This window comes from Lissotriton vulgaris, chromosome 5 (assembly GCF_964263255.1).
Source record: "Lissotriton vulgaris chromosome 5, aLisVul1.2, whole genome shotgun sequence".
NCBI lineage: Eukaryota > Metazoa > Chordata > Amphibia > Caudata > Salamandridae > Lissotriton > Lissotriton vulgaris.
The window spans coordinates 190,707,464-190,732,542 of NC_141693.1; the positions used below are offsets into that span (position 1 = coordinate 190,707,464).

Sequence of the window (25,079 nt, forward strand, 5' to 3'; positions counted from 1 at the left end):
GGCTGTACAAATCTAATGTCAGCAGGCAGCGAGACGGAGCGCCGGAGATCGCGTCCTACCTCGCCGCTATCTTGGCCATGCCCATATTGTGCAAATTTAAACTATTTCAAGCCTTGACAAAAAGGGCTTCACCAAAACACATATCGGCTCTAGGAGCAGAAATATTACATTTCAGAGAGCTGTAACATATCAAGTTTAAGAATTGTCAATAAAGATGACTTTTACTATTAGGCCTGAATCACAGTGGATTTATGACCATGGATTGAAGTTAACTAATTATTGTCCACTAATCTTGACTGTTTTAATGAATAGAAAACCCACAAAAACCTCCTAGCATTGTACATGTGTTATCAATATACCAGTCGGACTGGTAATGTGGATCAAGTGCAGGATACAAGCTCTTATACTGGAAATATTTGAATCCAATAAAAAAAAAAAAAAATCAGAGATGGCCATCCTGGTAGCGCACATCCTTGGTTGCCTAGCTTGGCTTGAAAGGGATTTGTAAAAATAAAACTAATCCATTTGGAGATGTCTGTCATGCACGTGTGCACCAGCACAAATGCAGAAGCCCATCTTGGACTGGTTGCAAACCTATTTTAAGTGGGCCACCTGCCATTAGTCGGGCATGCAGCAAAAAGGGGTTTGAGAAGGAAGGAACAGCGAGTGATGGGAAGAGGGAAGCAGGGAGATAGATAGCCAGAAAATAGACCGTCCAATGCATTCAGGTCTGACATCAGCAGCAGAGGGATACTTCATCAAATCAGAACACTCTGGGGCAGATTCAATTGATTGTCGCGGAGCGCAGTGCAGCAGCTGCAAACGCTGTGCTGCACTGCGAGAGAAGGAGAGAGCAGGAGAGCACCGTATTTACAGAAATATGGCACTCTCCTCCCTTCACAATAAAGCTGGTGCAGAAATATGTTGCCACGCCCCAGGGACACACTTTTGCACCATAGTGCAAGGGTGTCTTTGTGAGTCTAGCATAGATTTTGTACTGGAAGGGAACCCTTCCAGCACAAAATACCATGCTTAGACCACCTTTAAAACAGTTCCCACTGTGCATGCGTGCTGTATTGTGCAGCACACATACAAAGTCAGAAAAGAAAGGAAAAATGAAAGCATTTCTCCTTCATAACGGTTATTTTTAATGGGCACTATTTTCTCACACTAAACTCTGTCTATTTTATTTAAAATAAATAAGGGTTAGCGTTAGAAACATTGGGTGGTTGCAATGGAACGCCCATGCACAACCCATGGTACGCCATCTTGGCGCTAAATAATGCAAACAGCGCTATCCTCTGCTTTCCGTTAATTTCAAGGTTTTTTCAAGCGCAAGACAGGTTTTACTGTGGAAAATAAATAGCTGAAAAAGATTTTGCAATATTAAATCTTAGTAAATAGACCCCTCTGAGTACTAAATGGCCCTGGGCATGGAAAACACAAAAACAGAGAGAAAGGACATTGAATACGGACTAAGAAACAGAGAAGTGAAAGAGACAAGACAGTCATTCAATCATGAATAAAGTGCTAATCAAAAGCCCACTCAAAGTATAGGCAATACATTCAAACCAATAAGTCTAGCAAACAGAAAGCTAAATCCTTGTGTTTCTGACACCTAAAAAGCAATTCTTATACTTGACTTCATCCTGTCCTTAATTACACTGGGTCTGATTCACAAAGGTAAACTTTCACTTTTTTGTAATTTTAATTTTGTTTTGGAGTTCACAAAGCTGCATTTTAATAGTAAGCTTATGAGTGGGGATACTCCGCAGTCGGGGCAGAAAACTTTGCACATACAAAGATAGGCATGTCATATCTTTTAATGTGTTGAGTTCTCAGGCCCCACTGCGACTGCATTTGGCAAAAAGCCCGTTAAAAATCTATCACTTGAACCCCACAGTGGTTTTCTCCATCGTGTGCAGATTTGCAATCTAAATTACAAATGTTCATACAAAATAGGTTGCGATTAACATTCCAGCCATGAAAGAGTGGCAGCAAGTACATGATTCGTATTTTGAACTAATGTGCCATAAAACACATACAAATGTTTTGGACAGAAATGCTGCCCACAGCAATAAGGATGTGTGCAAATATTTACTTGAGGAAAGACAATGTGGGGCAACATTTTGTTTTCAAAAAGTCAGGGAAATGTTATTAGGCATGTGTGTTGGCTATATTGCTGAACCTTTTCAAGACAGTATCTTGGGTTGGCTGTAAGGTCAAACATATAAGGGCATGTGCAGACTATGAATGCATTATGTCTACACTTAGTGAAATCAAAACATGAGATTCAATAAACCGTTTACTATGATGTAAGGTATAACATACATGCAACTCCACCTCAAGTTTGATGACAGTTCTGGCAACCAGTCTAGGGCATCACTTTTGGGCCTCCGTGTGAAATTCCAGTTTCCCCGCGGAGTTTGTGGAGCTTTTCTCTCTCTGTGCTGCGGGTAGAGCATGGCGTTCCAAAAAAGTCAGCATAATGGAGTTTTTCCTCACTGTGACTCGCCAACGTTAAGTTGGCGAGAGAGAAAACACTTACTCCAGACCACCTCCAGGTGAGATTCCTCAACGTGGGTGGTCGCAGCCGGCCGCAACGGATCATGTTGAGAAACCTTGCATTTGTATATGACCCTATTCCTGAGCAACTCAACTCGACACACAAAAGAAGAGATTTTGAGTGTGCTGTACCTCACCGATGGCCTTAGGCCCGCCCGTCTCCGTTATTTGTCTAAGGCAGAGCTATTAGCTCTTATGGTGTGCCCTACCACTGCCTCTGTTGCTCCCAAGAGGCAATTTGTTTATACAAAACAATGAAAAATTCCACCCACTGTGGATTGCACCACCCAAATTCAAGTAATGTACATATCAATAAAGAATGTCCAAAAAGTATTGTGTCTTTTTTCTTTTCTTCTTTATTCAATTTTCTTTTAGGCAGCCAACGCGTTTCGTTCAACAGAACTTCATCAGGGCGTGCTGGCTGTGTCCAATGTGCACAGACATCACTTTTCTGTGTTTCAGCGTCCGAGCGAAAAAGTTAGCGTCCTCTCCTCAGTCAAAGGCATCTGGACGCCTTTGACTGAGGAGAGGAAGCTAACTTTTTCGGCACATTAGCCGTTTACTTTGATCTTGGACGCTGAAACCCAGAAAACGAAAAGTGATGTCTGTGCACATTGGACACAGCCAGCACGCCCTGATGAAGTTCTGTTGAACGAAACACGTTGGCTGCCTAAAAGAAAATTGGTCTGATCATTTTTAGAAATATTCATAGCTCACCCGAAATGACAAGACCATTAATGAAATAAGCGATAAGTTAACAATAGTCATGTAAACTCTAAATGTTACCTAGATATTTTTTTTATAGATGGAACAACATTACAGTCTATTAAATGTCATGTAAGAGGTGCTTGAAACAGTGCACATCCAGTGCTCAAATATTTAAATGTGTGCTTATATGTGATAATAAACAAAAAGGAGGTGCTATGAAATAAAATCATTGCCTAGGATCCCACAAGTTGGCTCACAAGGAAGCCAGTATTGATTACAGGTTATCTGGTTTAACATTTTGAAATTCTGCGTCTAGATGGGTATCTTTGTCTCTCTCCCTTCTCTCGCTCTCCCATTTACATCAGAGGCCACTGTTTTGTCGTTCTCTCTTGGCTCAAGATTAGAAAAACAGACATAGATACAGCAGATCCAACTCAGAGCCCGCATACCCAACAGTCAACTAAGAATGCATTTATTTTTGGGCTGTCACACTCCAAACACACCCCCAGAAGCCCTTCCCCTGCCTTAGAATGGTTGGCAAAATTGTCATCAAGCTGGAGATGGAGTCTAATACAGTCTCTGTACATACATCAACGCAGGGGTGGCTCTTCCACTAGCGCGTAGGAGCATCGGTCACTACTTTCTCACAGTGCGAAAAGCAGAAACATAAAATGGTAATAACTACCATTTTATGTTTCTGCTTCTTGCACTGCGAGAAAGCAGAACAGAATGATTTGGTGGCCGGTGGGCCGGGCTGATCTGTGGACAGGGCTGGGCAGGGGAGGAGTTGTGTGCCCATCCCTGAGAGCACTCTCTAGGGCTATCCAATCCATTCATGCGCACTCTGCCCTTTCTCCATGCAGGCTGCAATACAGTCTACGTGGAGCAAATGACCTCCCCGAAATCCCCGGCTGGGCAGCGTCCCCACCAATCACAACGCTGCCATTGGATCATTGTGATTGGCTTAGGGGAGGGAAGCTGCCCACTTCCTGTTCCTGACAGGAGAGCAGGAGCCATGCAGGAACGCAGGACAGGTGATGTTTTTATCTATTTGTAAATTAAACTACCCCGTCCCCGCGCAACCCTCCTCCCCTCAACCAGTGATTCATACCGGCCGCAACTGTATCAACCAATATCATTATTTAAATATCAACAGTGACTGAAGAAACAGCAGGGTAAACCCCACCTCTAAAGAACCATACTAGTGCCTTCGAGTCACTTGCATTGTCATCTTATCCTCCTGGATTACCTGCAAGTTGGTAATGAGAAGAATATCAAATGAAATGTCCTTCCTCCTATGCACCTGGGACCTGTAATTCCTTATAAAAACAGATCCTACATTTTTTGTTTCTTCTTTGCATCTTAAATAATGTAAGTTTCATCACTTCAAAAATGATGCTCACAGGCCCAACATCACCCAGACAACAGGCAGAAAGAAAGGGTTCATATCCACCCAATTCCTTTTAGCATTTGTGCCTGATGTAGTGTCTTGCGAGTTAGCAATGATAGAAACCTTTTGGCTCTTGATGGACTCTGTAGAACTTTGATGGAAGTGTTAGAGTGGAAAACAATAAAGGCTGATTTAGAATGTTACACACAGAAGAATTAAGACGTGTTTTACTAAGTTCAATGTGTGGCATAGTCATTGCCGGGTACCTGGACTAGGGAGGTCACTACATCCTCCACTGTTGCTTTGTAGCTCACCCATATAGGTAGCATTTTATGTACACATGCAAAGCTTACGGGCATACAGTGAATAATCTTTTATATCATACACTGAAGGGTAATAAAGTTAAGGGGTTCCCACTGAGAATAAAAAATATAAATACTTAAAGTGGGATCTCAAGTAATTTAGTCTCTGTCAGTCTGCAGTGTAACATTACAGGGCTCGGCTGCTCTACTGCTCTAACCCAGATCCTGACCTTGCACTATGGTGGGGATCTTTGCATTGCCAGCTACATATAAATTCTCAGTCACCCCTAGACATTAGCCATCAACTGTAGAAAGGTACTGTGAGCATGTAGGCCAAAATCATGAAGGAGCAGATGTATCATCCGTTTTTTTTGTCGCAAACGCTGCGAATCGCAAACAAGCAGTGTTTGCGACAAAAAATCGGCAAATGCGATGTATCATAAAATCGCACCGCAAATTTAAGGAATCGCAAAATTTGCAATTCCTTCATTTGGAGCAAGCATTTAAGAAATCGCAAATTGTGATTCCTTAAATGCTATGTATGTAGCATTTAAGCTTTGCGAATTTAGGCTAGGAAATCGCAAATTACCACCAACTTGTATTTGGTGGTCATTTGCGAATTCTTTAAAAAAAGCACTTTTTGAAATTTCTAAAGGTGCCATGTGACGCTCATACATGCCCTCAGGGCATGTATGTGCGCCATATGCGCACACATGTCAATTTCAAGGGGTGCAGCAGGGTGTCCTTAAAACACCCTTGCACCCTTGAAATTATTCTCAATTTGCGATTCGCGAATTGAGAATAACTGTCTATTCATTCCTATGGGCCTCTTGGTCCATAGAAATGAATGGGAAATTATTCCTTAATTGCGATTAGCAATTTGCTAATCACAATTAAGGAATTTTAAGAAATTGCTAAAAAATAGTGAATTTCTAGATACATACCATTTAGCAATTCTCAAATAGCGATTCCCTAAAAATCGCTATTTGAGAATCGCTAAAAGGTATCTTGATACATCTGGGCCGAAGTCTGACTAACTCCATCTTGTTTGGAATCCTTGTACAGGACATGCACATGCCTTGAGATTCAACAAGAAGAAATTATAAATTGTATTTCTGGTAGTTTGGGCTGAAAAGGGAGTATAGCAAAGGTCTTTTGTCTCAGTTTTGCCAACTGCATCGCCATGGTGAGATAGATGGTGAGATGAGTTGAGTTGGATCCATGGTGAGATAGAAGCATTGCTTCACAAATGTCAATTGTTGAACCAGGAGGAGCAGATCCTTTAATGAATGCACACTGTGTTTCTTGCCTGAGAACCAAATTGCCAGGGAATTTTCCTTTGCTAAGCTTAGAGATGTTATGTCACTCATGCTGCCACTGTTTAGCTTGAGATGTCATTCAGCTGAATAAACCTACACTATCAAAGAATAATCCTGGAACCAAGTTATGAAATGCGCTATGAGAGTATACACATGCAAACACTTTCAATTTTAATGCCCTTTTCAGACAAAAGCCATCTATGGTTAAGTAGTACCTGATGTTATGCCACTGGTAATAGTTAGAGACCATGGCAGGCAATCTGTTGGGAGCCTATTTGTGTGGTTTACTAATTAGTGACATGTCTACCTGGCATTTCTTGTTTTGGGAGAGCATGCACAACAATGTAGAACAGGGTATGCATTACTTACTGGGTAGCAATGGAGAGACCATCCACTTCTCCCCAACCAAGCATGAGAGAGTAAACCTTTCTGGGTAGCTGCTTGTGTTTGAATGCCCTTTTTTCTGAAGGCCTGTAGGTAGGTGTAGTATCTTCATGTTATGTTTATAGTGTTCTCCTTTACCTTGTAACGAGCTACTCAGCCTGTGTGAGTGTTCTGGGTGGAATGTTGGTGTGATTGACATGAGTGGAATGTTTGGCTGCCTGGTGTGAGTGAGACAGTTGGAAGATGGGCTGAGCAGCTAGCAGGCTGCTCCTGGTGGGGCTGTTACTCTGGATGTTAAGAACTGAATGAATATCCTAATGACATCTCTCAGCTACGTCTGCTGTGTCAACTCTACACCTGGAACCAGCTTATTACAGTGGGGTTTTATCCTGGGCTAGTACATATTCATTCTTGGATTTAATGTTCATTTTTTCTTTGGTCAAATGAAACCCTAGTCCTTTTTCTAACTTCAACTTGAGCGTAGACTCCATTATTGTTTTCCTGTAACTACACTCTACTGCCCTGACTTCTAGCTGTGGTCTAAGCAAATGAGTCTGCTTGTGCTTTTGGGTGTTTGACCACTGAAAGGTGTTAGAACAGATAATCTAACCTCTGGCACTTAGGGTCAAATTTAACTGACTGTGCAACTCTGGACAGAGACCCCACTTATGCGAATCAATACTGATCCAGCTCCTCATAGCAACAGTCCATTCCAAACTGCCAGTCGAGGCCCCCTCCAAAAGGGAGCACAAGCAACTCCAGACAAGTTTCATCCATATTAGTCTTTGTCAGTGAGGTGTAGCTGACCCTGTAGCACAAAAAGCAAGGGATGCAGGTCTCTGCATATCCTTGGCTACATAGGGCAATATAGAAAACAGAAAAGAGCTGTAGCAATCCGTCATTTTTCGTCCACTGTAACACTAGACAGAGGCTCATATATTCATCCTGAGAATAGATACATAACAATATCCCCTTTCAGTGAGTTTTTATGTTGATTATCACAACTTACTTGCACCTTCACCAGATCAACCTTTTGTTGTAAGGCTCGTAATATTTGTAACAGTTCAACTGTGCTACGGAGAATGTGTTTATTTATGCTCCCTTACAGTTTATGATTTAAAACTTATCATTTTTTATATACTAGTCAGAGGATAATTTTGGGTATTATCATTACATGCGAAAGATCATGTTTTCGAAACATTTAGCTGTCTTATTAAAATGAACATATGTTATTGAGGGCATACGTTGGGGATGATCATATAATCCCACCAATTTGCAGATAACTTACAATCCAGCCTCCTCCATCGGTGTCCATGTCGCAGAGCACAGTCAGAGGTTTGCCATCCTTGGGGTTGATGGTGTACCAGCCACTGAGAATGGTCCCACTCTGCAGCAGTTCCTTGCAGTTTCTTGCACCTGCATCATGGGGTAGCGAGGAAACGATAAGATCAAACTATCATACAAGAGAGACCGGTATAGGCTATGAGGACTTGCTGCCAATCAAAAAGCATGGAAAATAACAATTTTCTTATCCGAAAGAATGTTAGACAAAGTAAAATATTGTTTATAGAGAGAAACAAAAAATGATCAGTCAACTCAAATCAAACCAGTCGCTGGAGTCACTGAAAGTGTTTTCAGTCAGAATGAAGACAGTGCTACTGTACCTACTACATTGACTAAGGGCTGAGTCTGTGGCCCCACAAAAAGCCATTGATCTAATTGCAAGGCCTTTAACTCAAATATCAAATACACACCTACAAGTACGTAAAAAACATGCTTCTTAAATATTGAACGTAAGTAATAAGATGTTCTTTATAAACCACAATGCATGAATGGTCATAATTAACTGGAGTTAATATCATCAAAATGAATGGTGCTCAATTTACTGATCTCTGATAGATGAAAGGCTGAGCGGACTTTGCTGTGATTAATGCTTCTGAATTGCTAGTCGGGAGTTTTTAAGTCGCTGAGGCACCTTGGCAGCTGATGAAGTGTAAATGTTCTCACCAGTGCTTCCCTTTAATGAAATGTGAAAACTGCTTCTTGAGCAGAAATGAAGGATTTAGACATTTCACAGGAATATGTGATTGTGAGGTATGTAAACTATATCAGCTCAGGAAAGACAGCTAGTGAGAGTCCAGGGACTTCATTACCTTGAAAGGGACCAGGGTTAGGCCTTCTCTTTGATAGTTAAATATAAAGTGAAACCTGGGGAAGAGAACCTATGCAGCTATTGGCATCAGCCCACTGGGATGGGGAGCTGGTCCCAGAACAAGGTTGATGTAGTTTAGAAGGCAGTGACAGGTCATTTCCTTAACCACACCCCTCTGGCTTGCACACAAACTCCCTTTTCACTGCCCCTTACCACCAAGATTTTCCTGGCGGTGATGGGCAGTGAAAACTAACCTCTATTTCCACCACTCTAAATCAGGTAGGTGGAATTACAGGTCTGCCTCTGACAGCCCTTACTCCACAGGGCCATTAAAGACTGTTATTCACGGCGGGACAGAATAGTCTCTGGCATGATTAAACCTGTGTTCCACAAGCATTTAACTCAGATGGGCAGACCATTAGGTTAGCTGTGTAAATATTTAGTCACCATTGCAGTGGAGTATCTCTACCGAAATTACATGATTTCCTTAATGTTTGGCCTTCTATTTTGTTTACAAAACCCAGCACACACTTTCGAATCAGGTTTTTACCCAAGATGAGATCAGAAAGGCAATTAAGTCAAGCAAGGGGGGTAAAGTGGCAGACCCAGATGGTATACCAGTAGATAAGTTCAAGTTCAAGTTCAGTAATTTGTATAGCGCACTACTCACCCAGAGGGTCTCAAGGCGCTTGGGGGAGGGTGGGTGGGTGCATTACTTGTCGAATAGCCAGGTTTTTAGCTGCTTTCTGAAGGAGAGGTGGTTCTGGGTAAGGCGGAGGTGAGTGGGGAGAGAATTCCAGGTTTTGGCCGCTAAGTAGGAGAAAGATCTTCCTCCCATGGTGGATCTGTTGATGCGCGGAATTGCGGCTAGGGCTTGATTGGATGAACGTAGTTGGCGGGTGGGTGTGTAGAAGGACAGTCGTTTGTTGAGGCATTCAGGTCCTAGGTCGTAGAGGGCCTTGTGTGCGTGGGTGAGGAGACGGAACGTTACTCTCTTGTTGACTGGAAGCCAGTGGAGATCTTTCAGGTGGCTGGAAATGTGAGCTTGACGTGGGATGTCCAGTATGAGTCTGGCTGAGGCGTTTTGGATGCGTTGGAGTTTTTTCTGTAGTTTGGCTGTGGTTCCGGCGCGAAGGGTGTTTCCATAATCTAGTCGGCTAGTGACTAGTGCGTGGGTGACAGTCTTTCTTGTTTCGGTGGGGATCCAGCGGAAGATTTTTTTGAGCATGCGTAGGATGTTGAAGCATGATGATGAAACAGCGTTGACTTGTCTGGTCATCGAGAGGGAGGAGTCTAGGATGAAGCCCAGGTTCCGTGCGTGATCTGTAGGTATGGGTGCTGTGCCCAGAGCTGGTGGCCACCATGAGTCGTCCCATGCAGAGGGGGACGATCCTAAGATGAGGACTTCTGTTTTGTCCGAGTTTAGTTTTAAACGGCTGTTCTTCATCCATTCGGCTACTTCTTTCATTCCTTCGTGTAGATTGGTTTTGGCGGTGTTGGGATCTTTGGTGAGGGAGAGGATTAGCTGGGTGTCGTCAGCGTAGGAGATGATGTTGAGGTTGTGTTGTCGTGCGATGGTTGCGAGGGGACTCATGTACACCTTGAAGAGGGTGGGACTGAGTGATGATCCTTGTGGTACGCCGCAGATGACTTCGGTGGCCTCTCATTTGAATGGGGGGAGCCGGACTCTCTGGATTCTTCTGGCGAGGAACGAGAGGATCCAGTCCAGCGCTTTTCCTTGTATTCCGACGTTGCTGAGGCGGTGTATGAGGGTGTTGTGACAGACTGTGTCGAAGGTGGCGGAGAGGTCAAGTAGGATGAGGGCAACTGATTCTCCGTTGTCCAGTAGCGTTCGGATGTCATCTGTAGCAGCGATGAGGGCGGTTTCGGTGCTGTGTTTGGCTCGGAAGCCGGACTGTGAGGGGTCGAGTGAATTGTTGGATTCAAGAAAGGCGTCGAGCTGACTATTGACGGCTTTTTCGATGACTTTGGCCGGGAAGGGGAGGAGTGAGATGGGGCGGTAGTTTTTAAGTTCAGAGGGGTTCGCTGTGGGTTTCTTCAGAAGGGCGCTCAGTTCGGCATGTTTCCAGCTTTCTGGGAAGGTAGCGGAGTGGAGGGAGCAGTTGATGGGGTGCGATGATGGAGTCTGCTTTGTTGAAGATGTGGTGGGGGCATGGGTCAGTTGGTGAACCAGAGTGGATGGAGTTCATCAGGCGGATGGTGTCTTCAGTAGTGATTGGGTTCCAGGCGCAAAGGTTGTGAGAGTGCTGTTTTGGTTCGGAGGTGGGTGGATTGGGTTGTTCTTCGGGCAGGTTTACAAAGCTGTTATGAATGTAGGCGATTTTGTTGTGGAAGAAAGAGGATAGAGAGTCGCAGAGGTCTTGGGAGGGAGTGATGTCGTTGGTGCCGGCGGTGGGGTTGGTAAATTCTTTGACGATGTTGAATAGTTCCTTGCTGTTTTGGGCGTTGTGGTCGAGTCGATCCTTGAATGCTGATTTCTTGGTGGATCGGATCAATTGGTGGTGTTTGCGGGTGGCGTCCTTGAAGGTGGTCAGGTTGTTAGTGGTTGTGTTTTTTCTCCAGGTTTTCTCGAGGGTACGACATAACTTCTTGGATTTCTTAAGGTCATCGTTGAACCAGGGGGCCTTTTTGCTACCTTGTTTGATCTGGTGGTTTTTCAAGGGTGCTAATTCGTCAGCGCTGTGGGTGATCCATTGTGTGAGTTTGGTGGCAGCTTGGTTTGGGTCCGATGATATGGCGGGGGGGGTTTGGTTAAGCGATGTGAAGAGTTGGTCGGAGGTGATTTTGTTCCAGTTTCTTCGAGGAATAGGTTGTGGTGGGGTGTGGGTTCTGGTCTTTTTGTAGCTGAAGTGAACGCAGCTGTGGTCCGTCCAATGGAGAGCTGTGGTGTGATCGAAGGAGATGTGTTTGCTGGAGGTGAAGATAGGGTCGAGCGTGTGTCCGGCTAAGTGGGTGGGGGTGTCAACAAGTTGTTTGAGTCCGAGATTGGCCAGGTTGTCCAGAAGGGTGGTGGTGTTGCTGTCGTTATTCTTTTCCAGGTGGAAGTTGAGGTCTCCCAGTAGAATGTAGTTCTCGGAGGTGAGGGCATGTGGGCTGATGAAGTCAGTGATGTCTTCGTTGCATTGTGTGCGGGTTCCTGGTGGTCTGTAAATGAGGGTGCCTCTAAGTGTGGTCCTGGGGTCGGTGTGGATCTGGAAGTGAAGGTGTTCGGCGGTCGCGAGGTTATCATCGGAGCTGGTCGTGATTCGGATGGTGTTCTTATGGGCGATGGCAATGCCTCCTCCTGTTTGGTTGGTGCGGTCTTTTCGGATGATCTTGTAGGTGTCCGGGATGGCTATGGCGATGTCGGGCGCTGATGAGGCGTTCATCCAAGTTTCTGTAAGGAAGGCGACGTCCGGCGATGTAGTGTCGAGTAGGTCCCAGAGTTCAGTGGCGTGTTTGTGGACCGAGCGGGTGTTCAGAAGGATGCACTTGAGGTGGTTAGAGTCGGAGCTGTGTTTGGAGGAGGAGGATTTGGCGTGGGTCCTGATGCAGGCGAACTTGCAGGAGTGGCAGGCGAATGGTCCGTGGGTGTGTCCTGGGGTAGCTACGCAGCATTGTGCGGTGCGTCCGGGGTTAAGGGCAAGGAGAGTAGTGGCGTCATACCTTAAGCGAGTGGAGTGGGTATTGCGAGGGCCAGGGGGTCTGATGCTGGGCGCGGTCCAGGCGCGGACGGGCGTAGATGGGCTTACCTTTGGCGCACCTTCGGCGCGCATAGGGCGCGTCCGCTGCGTGTGGACGCTGCACGCAAATGCATCTGTCATAAATGGGTAGTGGGGGGGAGGGGCGAGGGAGGAGCAGCTGGGAGGCGGGAAGGAGGGACATGCCAGGAGTCCACAACAAAATGGCTGCACAAACAAACAGCGATATTGGGGCACCACCGGAGCAATCCTACGATCTGGGCAGTGGAAGCGACACAAAGAGGCACAATAAATGCAGCAGGCGATGCGAGCAGTGGGACAGTGGCAATTAGCCCAAGAGCAAAGGCACAACAATCAGGCAGCAAGCGCTACGATAACAGAGCAAAGGCACAACAAGTAGGCAAGCGCTACGATATCAGGCAGCAAGCGCTGCGATAGCAGACCGAGTTACAGGCAATGATATGGCATCAAGCGCTACAACAGCAGCCAGCAAGCAAGCGCTACGATACCAGACAACGTTACAGGCAGCAGGATGGTCAGGGAGCGTGGGGAGCGACCGCTTCAGAGGGATCCAAGGCGGGCACAGCGCTAGTCAAGAAGGGGCAAGCCTAATATCTCAGTGGGAGGGAGGAGCAGCTGGGAGGCGGGAGCGGGGAGGAGGGACGTGCCAGGGGTCCACAACAAAATGGCTGCACAAACAAACAGCGATATTGGGGCACCACCTGAGCAATCCTACGATCTGGGCAGTGGAAGCGGCACAAAGAGACACAATAAATGCAGAAGGCGATGCGAGCAGTGCGACAGTGGCAATTAGCCCAAGAGCAAAGGCACAACAATCAGGCAGCAAGCGCTACGATAACAGAGCAAAGGCACAACAATTAGGCAAGCGCTACGATATCAGGCAGCAAGCGCTGCAATAGCAGACCGAGTTACAGGCAATGATATGGCATCAAGCGCTACAACAGCAGCCAGCAAGCAAGCGCTACGATACCAGACAACGTTACAGGCAGCAGGATGGTCAGGGAGCGTGGGGAGCGACCGCTTCAGAGGGATCCAAGGCGGGCACAGCGCTAGTCAAGAAGGGGCAAGCCTAATATCTCAGTGGGAGGGAGGAGCAGCTGGGAGGCGGGAGCGGGGAGGAGGGACGTGCCAGGGGTCCACAACAAAATGGCTGCACAAACAAACAGCGATATTGGGGCACCACCTGAGCAATCCTACGATCTGGGCAGTGGAAGCGGCACAAAGAGACACAATAAATGCAGAAGGCGATGCGAGCAGTGCGACAGTGGCAATTAGCCCAAGAGCAAAGGCACAACAATCAGGCAGCAAGCGCTACGATAACAGAGCAAAGGCACAACAATTAGGCAAGCGCTACGATATCAGGCAGCAAGCGCTGCAATAGCAGACCGAGTTACAGGCAATGATATGGCATCAAGCGCTACAACAGCAGCCAGCAAGCAAGCGCTACGATACCAGACAACGTTACAGGCAGCAGGATGGTCAGGGAGCGTGGGGAGCGACCGCTTCAGAGGGATCCAAGGCGAATACACAATTCTTGTGTATTCATTAGTCCCTTATGTGACGTCCATGTTTGGGGAGATCTTAGAGCAGGCTGCCTAAATCATCTTGGAATGAGGAGATAGCGACACTTATTTTGAAGCCAGGGAAAAACTCAGAATGTTGTGAATCTTACAAGCCAATATCACTTCTTAATAGGGACTACAAAATGTTTGCAAAAGTTCTGACAGACATACTGTGTGAAGTAGCTAGAGGGCTGCTACACAGGGATCAGAAGGGGTTTCTCAGAGGAAGTTATATACACGAGCTAATATATAGCCTTATTGGGTCCATTGATTTTGCAGCTGCTTATAATATTCCGTTAGCAGTGGTAACATTAGATGCAGCAAAGACCTTCGATAGGGTCGATACTAAATTGGTCTTACTTGGCTACCATCTTAAAACAACATGAAGACGGGGAAAACTTTTGTTGAGTAATAAATCTAATCTATCAGGATCCCTCGGCGAGAATCTATTAGTGAATGGGAACTTAACCTCAATTAAAGAAATGTCTAGAGGAACAAAACAAGGCTCTCTGCATTAGGACTGGAGCTGTTGGATTGCCAACGGACCAATACTGCCACCAGGGATCCATGATCCCTGGCAGTGGCACTGCCAAGCATTTTAGGAGTTTCCTCACCCCGCACTTTTATGGCAGTGCGACCGCCATGAAAAGTGTGGGGGTGAGGAAACAAAGGAAGCCCTACAGGTCCTCCTTCTGCGCCTTGGGGTGCATGCAGAGGGGCACGTGGTGTACCCCTCTATCTGCATGCACCCCAATGTGCCTGCACGGAACGAAATGCACAACATTGTGCATTTTGGTCGGTGCAGAAACATGCTTTGACATTCCCATTGCGCTGCCTACTTTAAAGACACCGCCGTGGGAACGCCAAAGAACAGCCCTCCAGCAACTTAAAAAGTTGTAATCTGGCATGCGGTCTCTTTTGGCTCTGGCACTGTGGGAGCGGGCAGCTGCGTGGCGACCACGGTCAGTGGAAGGGTATACAAGTGTTAATATTGATATAATTGATGTCAATATGCGCAATGATACACTCGCATACACAAACTAATTGCATGATTATTAGCAAATTTGCCTGACATAAATTCTCCATCCACCCAGACTCAGAAGTATGTAGTCAGGCAGGCTCTGAGACCTAGGGCTGGAGTTACTGATTGGCAGGTCACAGGTGATGTGGCACGTAGCCAGCAAACAAATACATGCAAGGAATCTCAGGTCAATCACACAAATACTGCAGCAACACCACAATGGTCCAGGGAGATTGGCACCAATAAAGCACACATGGCCGGAGGGGTGCACAGTTCCCAAACACCATAAAGTCAGATGCCATATGAAGTTAGGAGCACACAGCCAATCAGGACAAAGCACACACAGTACACATCGGGATCACGCGCCCCTCATGCCAGACATGTGGACATGTTACCCACTGGCCCCCATTATGTCCATGCAAGGTTGAGGCCCACCTGCATTTGTTATGCAGGGTCCCAATTTAAGACTACACATACAAGGCCCGCATTCTTTTACAAAAAGGATCATCGAAGAACTTTATGATACCCAGAGAAGTGGATAAAGCTGTGTTCAAATTGAATTTACTTTGAGACAGTCCACAGGATTGCTTCCTTAATTAGGCTCCCAGCCAAAGTGTTGAATTAAACCAACTGTTCCTACTTTGCCAAATGCCTCTTGTCGTTGTTTTTTTCAAGGTAAAATCATATTTGAGCATCACAGTGGAGGGGCTTTGAGTGGTGTAGAGTGGAGTGGCATAGAGTGTTGTGGAGTGGCGTACAGTGGAATGGTGTGGAGTGGAATAGTGGGGTGGGGCGAAGTAGATTGTTGTAGAGTGCAGTGGCATAGAGTGGGCTAGAATGTTGTAGAGAGGAGTGAAGTGTCATAGTATGGAGTGTCGTAAAGTGTCATAGAGTGGTGAGTCATATAGTGAAGTAAAGAGGCACAGAGGGATTTTGTAAAGTGGAATAGAGTGTCATAGAGTGGGTCAGCATAGAGTGGAGCCGAGCGCCGTAGAGTGACATAGAATGGATACAGTGCTGTAGAGTAGAGTGTCATAGAGTGGAGGGTAGTAAAGTGGAGGGTCATAGAGTGGAGGGGCATGAAGTGGTGCAGAGTGACCTGGAGTGGAGAGTCGTAGATTGGATGGTCATAGAAAGTAGGGTCATGGAGTGGAGGGCCGTATAGTGGAAGGGCGTAGAGTGGAGGAACATAAAGTGGAGAGGAACAGAGTGGACTAGTGTCTTAGAGTGGAATGGAGTGTCGTAGAGTGGAGTGACATGGGGTGGAGTGGCATAGAGTGGAGTAAAGTGTTATTAACTAGAGTGACATGGTGTGTAGAATAATAGAGTATCGTGCCTTAGAGTGGAGCGGCAGAGAGTGGAGTAAAGTGGAGTGCCACAGAGTGGTTTAGAGTGGAGTTTCGTGGAGTGCTGTAGAGTGGAATAGAGTCGGAGAGTAGAGTAGCATAGAGTGACGTAGAGGAGTAGAGTAGATTGGCCCAGAGTAAAGTGGCATAGAGTGCCGTAGAGTGCAGTGGTGTAGAGGGGTATAGAGTGGAGTGGAGTGTCATATAGTAGAGTGGCATTGAGTGGGATAGGGTGTTATAGAGAAGAGTCGCTTGGAGTAGAGTATGGTGTCATAAAGGGGAGTATTGCAGAGTAGAGTAGATTGGACTGGCATAGTGTGGACTGCTGTAGAGTGGAGTGGAGTGGAGTAGACTGGCAGAGTGTAGAGTAGAGTAAGGTGTCATGGAATGGAGAGGTACACTCTGGAGTGGCGTAGAGTGGAGTAAAATGGTGTGGAATGGCATAGAGTGTCATACAATTGAGTGTTGTACAGTGGAGTGTAATAGAGTGGAACAGTGAAATGGTGTACAGTGAAATGCCGTACAGTGGAATGGCATGGAGTGCCATAGAGTGGACTTTTTGTAGAGTAGAGAACTGTAGAGAGGAGTGGAGTGGAGCGACTTAGAGTGGCATAAAGTGGCATAGAGTTGAGAAGAGTGGAGTAGAGTGAGTAGAGTGGACTGTTGTGTTATGTTGTGAAGTGGAGTGTCATAGAGTGGAGTAATGTAGAGTGATGTGGCATGGAGTGTTGTAAAGTGGAGTGTCATAAAATGGAGTGTCACAGAGTGGCATAGAATGGAGTGGTGCGGAATGGTGTACAGTGGAGTGTTGTAGAGTGGAGTAGCACAGAGTGGAATGGTGCAAAGTGGAGTATGCATGGTGTGGTAGCGCACTGCAATTAAGGACAACACATTTTCATTTAAAATGATCATTAAAGGAACATATACATTTTTACTGATAACACTTGACAGCACACAAACCATAATGGCTTATTTTGATCGTATTAAAATATTTGTTTGTACCACACTTCAAAATGACAAAAAAGTTCCTCGTTTCTGATACATTCTGAAATATTGGCAGTTTATTTACGGATATTTACATGTTTTGCTGTGTGTTAGAAAATGTTTTATTTCCCACCCCCTGTATCCAGCAAGATGGTCACATAAATCATTTCGCTTGATGTGGGAGAAAGAAAAATAAACACCTAGGTCGTTCCCTCAGAAGACAGAGCCTGGGGTTTGCCTTCTGTCTTTGAATGCACAGCAAATGTGACAAGATAAGAACATAATTCAAAGGCTTGTTTACAGAAAGCTAACACTGTCTGCTAGGCTAACTTTACTACTACTACTAAATTGAGAAAAATCCTAATTTTAAGACTTTCGGTATTCACAGAAGGCATTTAGGCGTCCTAAAGTTAGTAGTTCTAACTTTACTACTATTAAATTGAGAAAAATCGTAATTTTAGGACTTTCGGTATTCACAGAAGGCATTTAGGAGTCCTAAAGTTAGGAGTCCTAACTTCTGTGAATACCGAAATGAGTAAGTTCATTCTGTGAATACCAAAAGTAGTAAGTGCATTCTGTGAATGCCAAAAGTAGTAAGTTCATTCTGTGATGAATACCAAAAGTAGTAAGTGCAATCTGTGAATACCAAAACAGTAATATGTTTAGGATTGAGTCTTAAGTTCATTCTGTGAATCGGGCCCTTAATGTTTTACATTTGTAATGTCTTATTTATTTGTTTGCTTATTTTATAACTTTACAGTAATTTTCTTTTATTTTTTTTTAATATGGCAGGCATTATAGATTAATGTGGAAGTGTTTCAAAATATTTAACACATTATGTTATTGTTTATCTATAATTAATGTTTAATTTTAAATGAACGACTACATTTATTTATGTTTTTAACTTTTTGAAGTTTGTCAGTATATCATTAGTTTTTATACAACTTTTTCTTACATTTTTATTATGAGTTGTGGTGTACATTGGTGGAATGGCTAGGTTGTGTTTTCTAAAAGAAACAATTCTAATTGGATAAAAACTCGAAAATTGCAAAAAAATGATTTGACTTTTAAATTGATTTTTTATGATCGCTGTTTTTTTGGTTGGCTTTTTTTACAGGTCTTGGAGGGCTATTTTTATGGGGGGTTTCAATCGCTAAAAAGCTATTTTAACAAATCTTATATATTTGTAAAGAAATTATTTTATGAAAATAGATTTTATAATTCAAAACTTAACGTTGTAAAACTTTTTTTTAAATAATTGAATTACTTGAAATATGCAGTTCTGTTATTTGGTTTATAGGATCTGACACCTTCAATATATGCAGAGGAATAGGTGAGCGCACTACCATGTTTGTGGATATGATTGTGTAGCTGTGCCGTGCTCCAGGGATCACTCTCTGAGCTAGAGTGTATTTAAACATAAATGACAGTGCATCCCTATTCAAATAGGGTATGTCCCCCAGGCGACAGTCTAATAGTCCTTAATAGAAAGGTTTCCTTGCTAAATTCTTGAAATTAATATGGTGAAACTTCTTGCTGTTTGATGTTGAAAAGTATTTATTATTCAAACTGTTGCATCACATTTCTATTCATATGACATTCTTTCTTCATATAGTTTACTTCAACTTCCAGAATGCATCAAATGTCTCCCAATGGTTATTTAATCATCCCAATGCATTTCTTCTGGGGATATTCTGTAAATAGTAGTAAAATGTAATCAGAAAGATCTGTGTAAACACGAAGTAAGTCACAAACAAGACTAATCATTCGTTGTGAAGTTGACAACAAATAAATAGATGTGCTCAAAAGAAATAGTGGAACAATGTTAGTCACTTGGTTATTCTTAAAGACGGACGGTAGTTGTTTAAAATTATCCGCAGTGAAAAAACGTACCAGTGGTGAAGAATGGTGAAACGATGCAAAACATTCCACTGATTTTGAAGAGCTATGGCTTTGTGCTAATGCAGTGGTTGGTGGTATGAACGTATCGTGCTGTTTATAAAAAACGTGTGGTACTGCTTCGAAACAACACGTGGTGCTGCTTCGAATCAAACGAGACTACATGGCAAAAACTCAATGGTTAGTGCCATGAGGGAAAGCACTTGATTAGTTGCTTCGTGGTGATCATGCAAAAGTATAAAATGACGTGAGTTAATACAGGGCTGCCTCAACAAAGAGGTAACCGAGCTTAAGGTTACGTTTTAACTGGGAAGAATGGAATAAATGCGGTGTCTCTCTAGGGGCTGTAGTGACTTCTCTGAGAATGCTTCTCCGTGAATACCAGTGAAGCCTGCTGGAGGCGTATATTAGTGACGCGTGCGTAATGTGTGCATGAGTGTCGACATAGAAAGGGAGCTAACACGGGCTTGTGGCATCATTAACCGATTACGAACTGAATAAAGTTTCAAACGAAAAATGTGATGGCCTGTCAGAAACGGCTGTGAAATCTAGAATGTGTAGGTGACATGAAGCTAAAGGGGAAAAGATATATTTTGTTAAAAAACAATCGTTATAATGTGGAAAATATACATATAATACATGTATGTAAATCAATGTGTATAATAAATGATGTGGATGGAAAATGAACAATAATGCATATATAATAATGATCTGTACAACCAGTACATGAAACAAATGTCTATAGGTAACAAGTGTATTCCATACGGTCATTTAAGCCGTGAGGCTTCATGGAGCATAATAGGGTAATCCAATAGTTTTCACTCTGTAATAGGAATTTATAATTGTCCCTTCCTTCTCGTTTTTCAACACATTCCAGCACGCAAAATTTAAGTTGGCTGATATTATGGCCGGCTTCCACAAAATGTTGGACTACTGTTGATTTCATTTGCTTGGTTCTTATGTTTGATTTATGTTCATTCAGGCGTGGCTTTTTCTTTCTTTTAGTCTGGCCAATGTAGATCTTCCCGCAGGGGCATTTTAACATATACACAGCATTAGTGGCGTTGCATGTTTCTGTAGCTTTGACTTTGATTTTATAACCTCTCATGGGGTGGTTGATGTATGAACCTTTAATCACATTATTGCAGTTATTGCAATTCCAGCACGGTTTAGTACCCACACATGTAGTTGTTGTTACTAGGATGTTTTAATCTTTCACCTATATTTCTGCTCCTTGTGTAGGCAAAGGTTGGATCTTGATCAAAAATATGATTAAAATCTTGCTCCAATCTTAATATTTTCCAGTGTCTTTTTATGATGCGTTTGTATGCGGTACTCATAGTGGAGTATTTTGACATGTCTGTAAGTGAATTTTTGGCTTTTGGCTGGTTTGTTTTGTGTTGACAATAGTTCAGATCTAGATTTGAGAGTACCGCAATGGGTGGCTTGCATCAAGACATGATCAAGATATCCCCAGGCCTTAAACCTTTGGGTCATATCTTTCAGCCGTATGCGAGCTCTTTCCGGATCAGAAATAATTATTTTTGCTCTTAACATTTGAGTATACGGGAGGTGTTGTTTAAGGGATGGCAGATGAAAACTTTGATAATGTAAGGTATTGTTTCGGTCTGTCTTTTTACTATATAGATCTGTGTCAAATCCAGTTGGTGTCCTAGTGATTCTTACATCCAAGAATGTAATAGAACATTGTTGTATGTCGTAGGTGAATTAAATTTGTTTGTCAATATTGTTAAGCTTCTGTAGTTGGTCTCTTAAAATAGTTTCTGGACCCTTCCATAGGATAAAGATGTCATCTATAAACCTCACAAATAGTTTGAGGTTGGTTATCCATGGTTGTACTGTAAGGATGTTTTCTTCTTCAAATCGATTCATAAATGTGTTGGCGTACGCTGGTGCCGCACAATTACCCATGGATGTACCAGTTTTTTGTTGGTACCATTCGTTGTTCCACTTGAAATAACTATGCAATAATGTAAATTCCATGAGTTCCATTAGGACAACTTTCAAATCATCATCATATGTTGTTTGTAGCAAAGTGTGTTCAACCGCCTCTATCCCTAATTGATGGGGGATAGATGTGTATAGTGAATTAACATCCACTGTACATAATATTATTTCCTCATCCTTATCAATGATGACTTGGTTTAGTTTGTGAAGAAAGTCAGTAGTGTCTCTTATGAAGGACCTCATTGATGTTACACTTGGTTGGAGATAACGGTCCAAAACCTTTCACACCGGTTCATGTATGCTGCCTTGAGTGGTGACTATAGGTCTGCATGGGGGTCTTATAGGGTCCTTGTGAATTTTTGGGACCATAAATAATGTAGGACTTACTGGATTGGTCTGAATCACCAAGATTTTGGTTTTGTCATTAATGCTGCCGTTGTCATGAGCTTTCGTGATGATATCTGTTAAAGTTGCTGCAAATTGATCTGTGGGATTTGCATCCAATTTCATGTATGTCTCTGAATCTGTTAGGTGTTTCACCATATTAATTTCAAGTATTTAGCAAGGAAACCTTTCTATTAAGGACCTTTTAGCCCGTTGCCTGGGGGACATACCCTATTTGAATAGGGATGCTCTGTTATTTACCTTCAATATATGCTCATTCCTCAATGTTTGACGAACTGGAGTTTGAATAGGAAATCTGACCTACTCCCCACCCTTCATTAAGAAAGTTTGACCCCACTCCAGAGTTTATGCACTTTTCCTAAATATTTTTTAGATTGGAACTAAAATAACAAACCTGACCCTGCCCTCACCAAGGTATACACTTTTCACTAATGTTTCATAGACTAAAGGCAGAATAGCAATTGACCCTCCCCAATGTATGCACTCTCCTCAATGATTGTTTGCTGGAATTATACATGTAAATCAACATCACCTCTCCATATATGCAACTTCCACAAATGGTTTTTAGATTGGAGTTACACCGGTAAATCTGCTACATTTACACACCAAATTATAGACTTTCCCAATGTTTGCTAGGCTGGAATTAGGTTAGTAAATTTGGCATGCTCCTTGAATACACTCTCCCGAATGATTGTTATTTTGGAATTAAGTAGTATATTTGTTCCTCCCCTTTATGGGGGGATGGGCAGGTGGAAGGGATCAGAGGCGTCAACTATACCTTATTGGATCCAAGAGTGGCATCTAATTGACATTCTTGGAGACATTCTGGAAATCTCTTCATAATAGTGGTTCATCAGTAACATAGTTGTGGACATTTTCTGGTGACATCCTGGCCAACCCTTAACACAGGGGCCCATCCATGATATATTGGGTGCCTTCTTGGAGCCATGCTGGCTATCCTTGATTAATATTGGCCCATCAATAACATATCTGTGTTTTCTTGGCGAAATGTTGGCTATTCATGACATTGCAGCATGTTTGGTTACACGTGAAGTAGGCTAAGCTCTGAGTACAGTGGCAAATCAATAACTTATCTGTGGGCATTCCTAGAGATATGCTGGCTATCCCTGTATTATAGTGACAAAGGAATGGCATATGTGTGGGTATTCATGACAGCATGCTGGCGATCCCTGCCTAATTGCTGCCGATCAGTAACATATTTGTGGGTAGTCCTGATGGCATGCAGCTTATCCTTGTATTCTAATGAGCTATGCATATGTTTTGCTTTATTCCTCTTGTGCCATGCTTCATTCATATGATAGAATTGAGAATCTACTTGCAAAAGGACTAGAGAAAAATGAAACACACAAAAAATATTTTGGAAAATGATAGATCATGTGAAGTTACATAACTAAATATTCGTAACTGTCTGGAATACATAGAAAGCTTTTTAGCCAACCTTTAAGAGGAATTATGTTGAAAAGTCACTTTTGCCATTATTTAAGGTTTAGTTTGGGGGGGTGAGTTCCAATTCTTACCTGACACCATAAAAACACTGGAATGTTTATTTTTTTATTTTTTTTACTTTTTATTATTGAAGTTCTTGTATCATAGTTTCAGTTAGTAAAAAGAAAATGCGTATATTGACAACCAAGAAATACAAATCATAATTGACAGAATACAATTTCCAATATTACTCAAAATACGATTTTCAAATTTTGTCAAATTTCCTTATCCCCCCCAATTCGCTGTCCATAACGAAACTCACTTATTCTAACATTTCTCATTTTCTGAAGCCAAGAATTAAACGTAGGAGCTTGTGTTAATTTCCAATTCTGGAGTACCAATGACCTCGCTACTGCCATCACAATAAATAATAGTTTAACCATCTGTTCTGACAATCCAAGATCAGAATCATATCCATAAAGTATTAATTTAGTGTTATAAGCAATCTGAATCCCACAGTATGTTTGTAAATATTCGAAAATCTCATTCCAAAGAGGTACAATTTTAGCACAGTAGACCATAGTGTGGGACCAATTAGCGGGACTGTATTGCTGACATCTAAAACAGATGGCACTAACATTTACATACATTTTAGAAATAACGGCAGGAGTTCGATATAGGAGCCGTTTACTAAAGAAGCACATTCTCCTCCAATTCGAACCTCGAAGAACACTAAAATTCAGTTTATTTATACATTTACCGGTATTCATAGTAAGAACATGATTTTCTTGTTCCTGCCATTTTTTAATGACTCTTGTACTGAGATCTAATTCAAGGTGTTGTGCTAGTAAACATTTCCATGCTCCTGGCTTCTTACTCTGAAGAAACAAAAACAAATCATCCCACAATTGACAAGGAGAGTCGATCATTCTTGGCTCAACTTGTCCCAGTACTTTGAAAATCGAAACATTTGAGTTTAATAACATAAAATTCCCAGAAATTAATTGGTGCATCTCTCCTGGTAACAGCCAGGTCCCTTCTCTTAAAAAATCTGATAGAGTGCTAAACCCAGCCCGCTCCCATTGAAAAACAATATCTACTCCGATTTTGATTCCCATGAAGATGAGAGCATTCCTTAGAGGAGTTCTAGAATTGAACTGCGGGAGAGAATACCTTTTTAGAAGAACGTCGCGTCGTTTAAAGAACCAATACATCATTTTATAACGGGTGAGTTTTGGTGATTTAGGGATGTGCAGAGGAACTGGGGTTTGTACCTCTTGACTAATTTTGTCAAAAAAGAAATTGATAAATAATTTTGGACTTTGCGTTCCTGATTTAAATCGGTCTAAATATTGGGCAAAATATCCACTGTAATAATCTCTAAGGTTAGGAACAGATAAGTCTCCCAATTCGGTATCCACGTACAGTGTCTTCATTGCTATCCTAGGGCGTTTTTTAGCCCTTATAAAACTTGAAAATAATGATTCTACTTTTGAGAAAAAACTACTAGGCAAGAAGCACGGAATAGCTGAAAATAAAAAATTAAATAGTGGAAGTACAGACATCTTTATAAGTGCCACCCGTCCCATAATAGTAAATGGTAGTGAATCCCATCTAGTAATAAGGATTGGACCTTTCGTAAAAGTGGGTCAAAGTTCAGCTTAACTAAATCGGATACCAGGGTAGAAAACATAACTCCTAAATACCGTTTTGGTCTTAAATTAATACAGCCAACTAAATCCGCATGTAAATCCACCTCCCCCCACCACACACTAATATTTCAGTCTTTTTTTTAAATTAATTTGGTAACCTCCTAAGGCCTCGAATTCTTCAAAAAGCTTTAAAACAGCAGTTTGAGATTGAATATCCGTCTTAATTAGTTCTGTGTATACATAAGTCTAACATA

At 42.8% G+C, this 25,079-nt stretch overlaps 1 protein-coding gene across 1 annotated transcript in view; it reads right to left on the reverse strand.

The window, feature by feature from the left end:
* LOC147710450 (ficolin-1-like) overlaps positions 1-25,079 on the reverse strand; it is a 242,905-nt gene that overhangs the window by 119,541 nt on the left and 98,285 nt on the right. Inside the window, exon 6 of the mRNA XM_086921139.1 lies at positions 7,957-8,084. Coding sequence (XP_086777265.1) covers positions 7,957-8,084 — 128 coding nt within the window. The remainder of the gene's footprint in view (positions 1-7,956; positions 8,085-25,079) is intronic.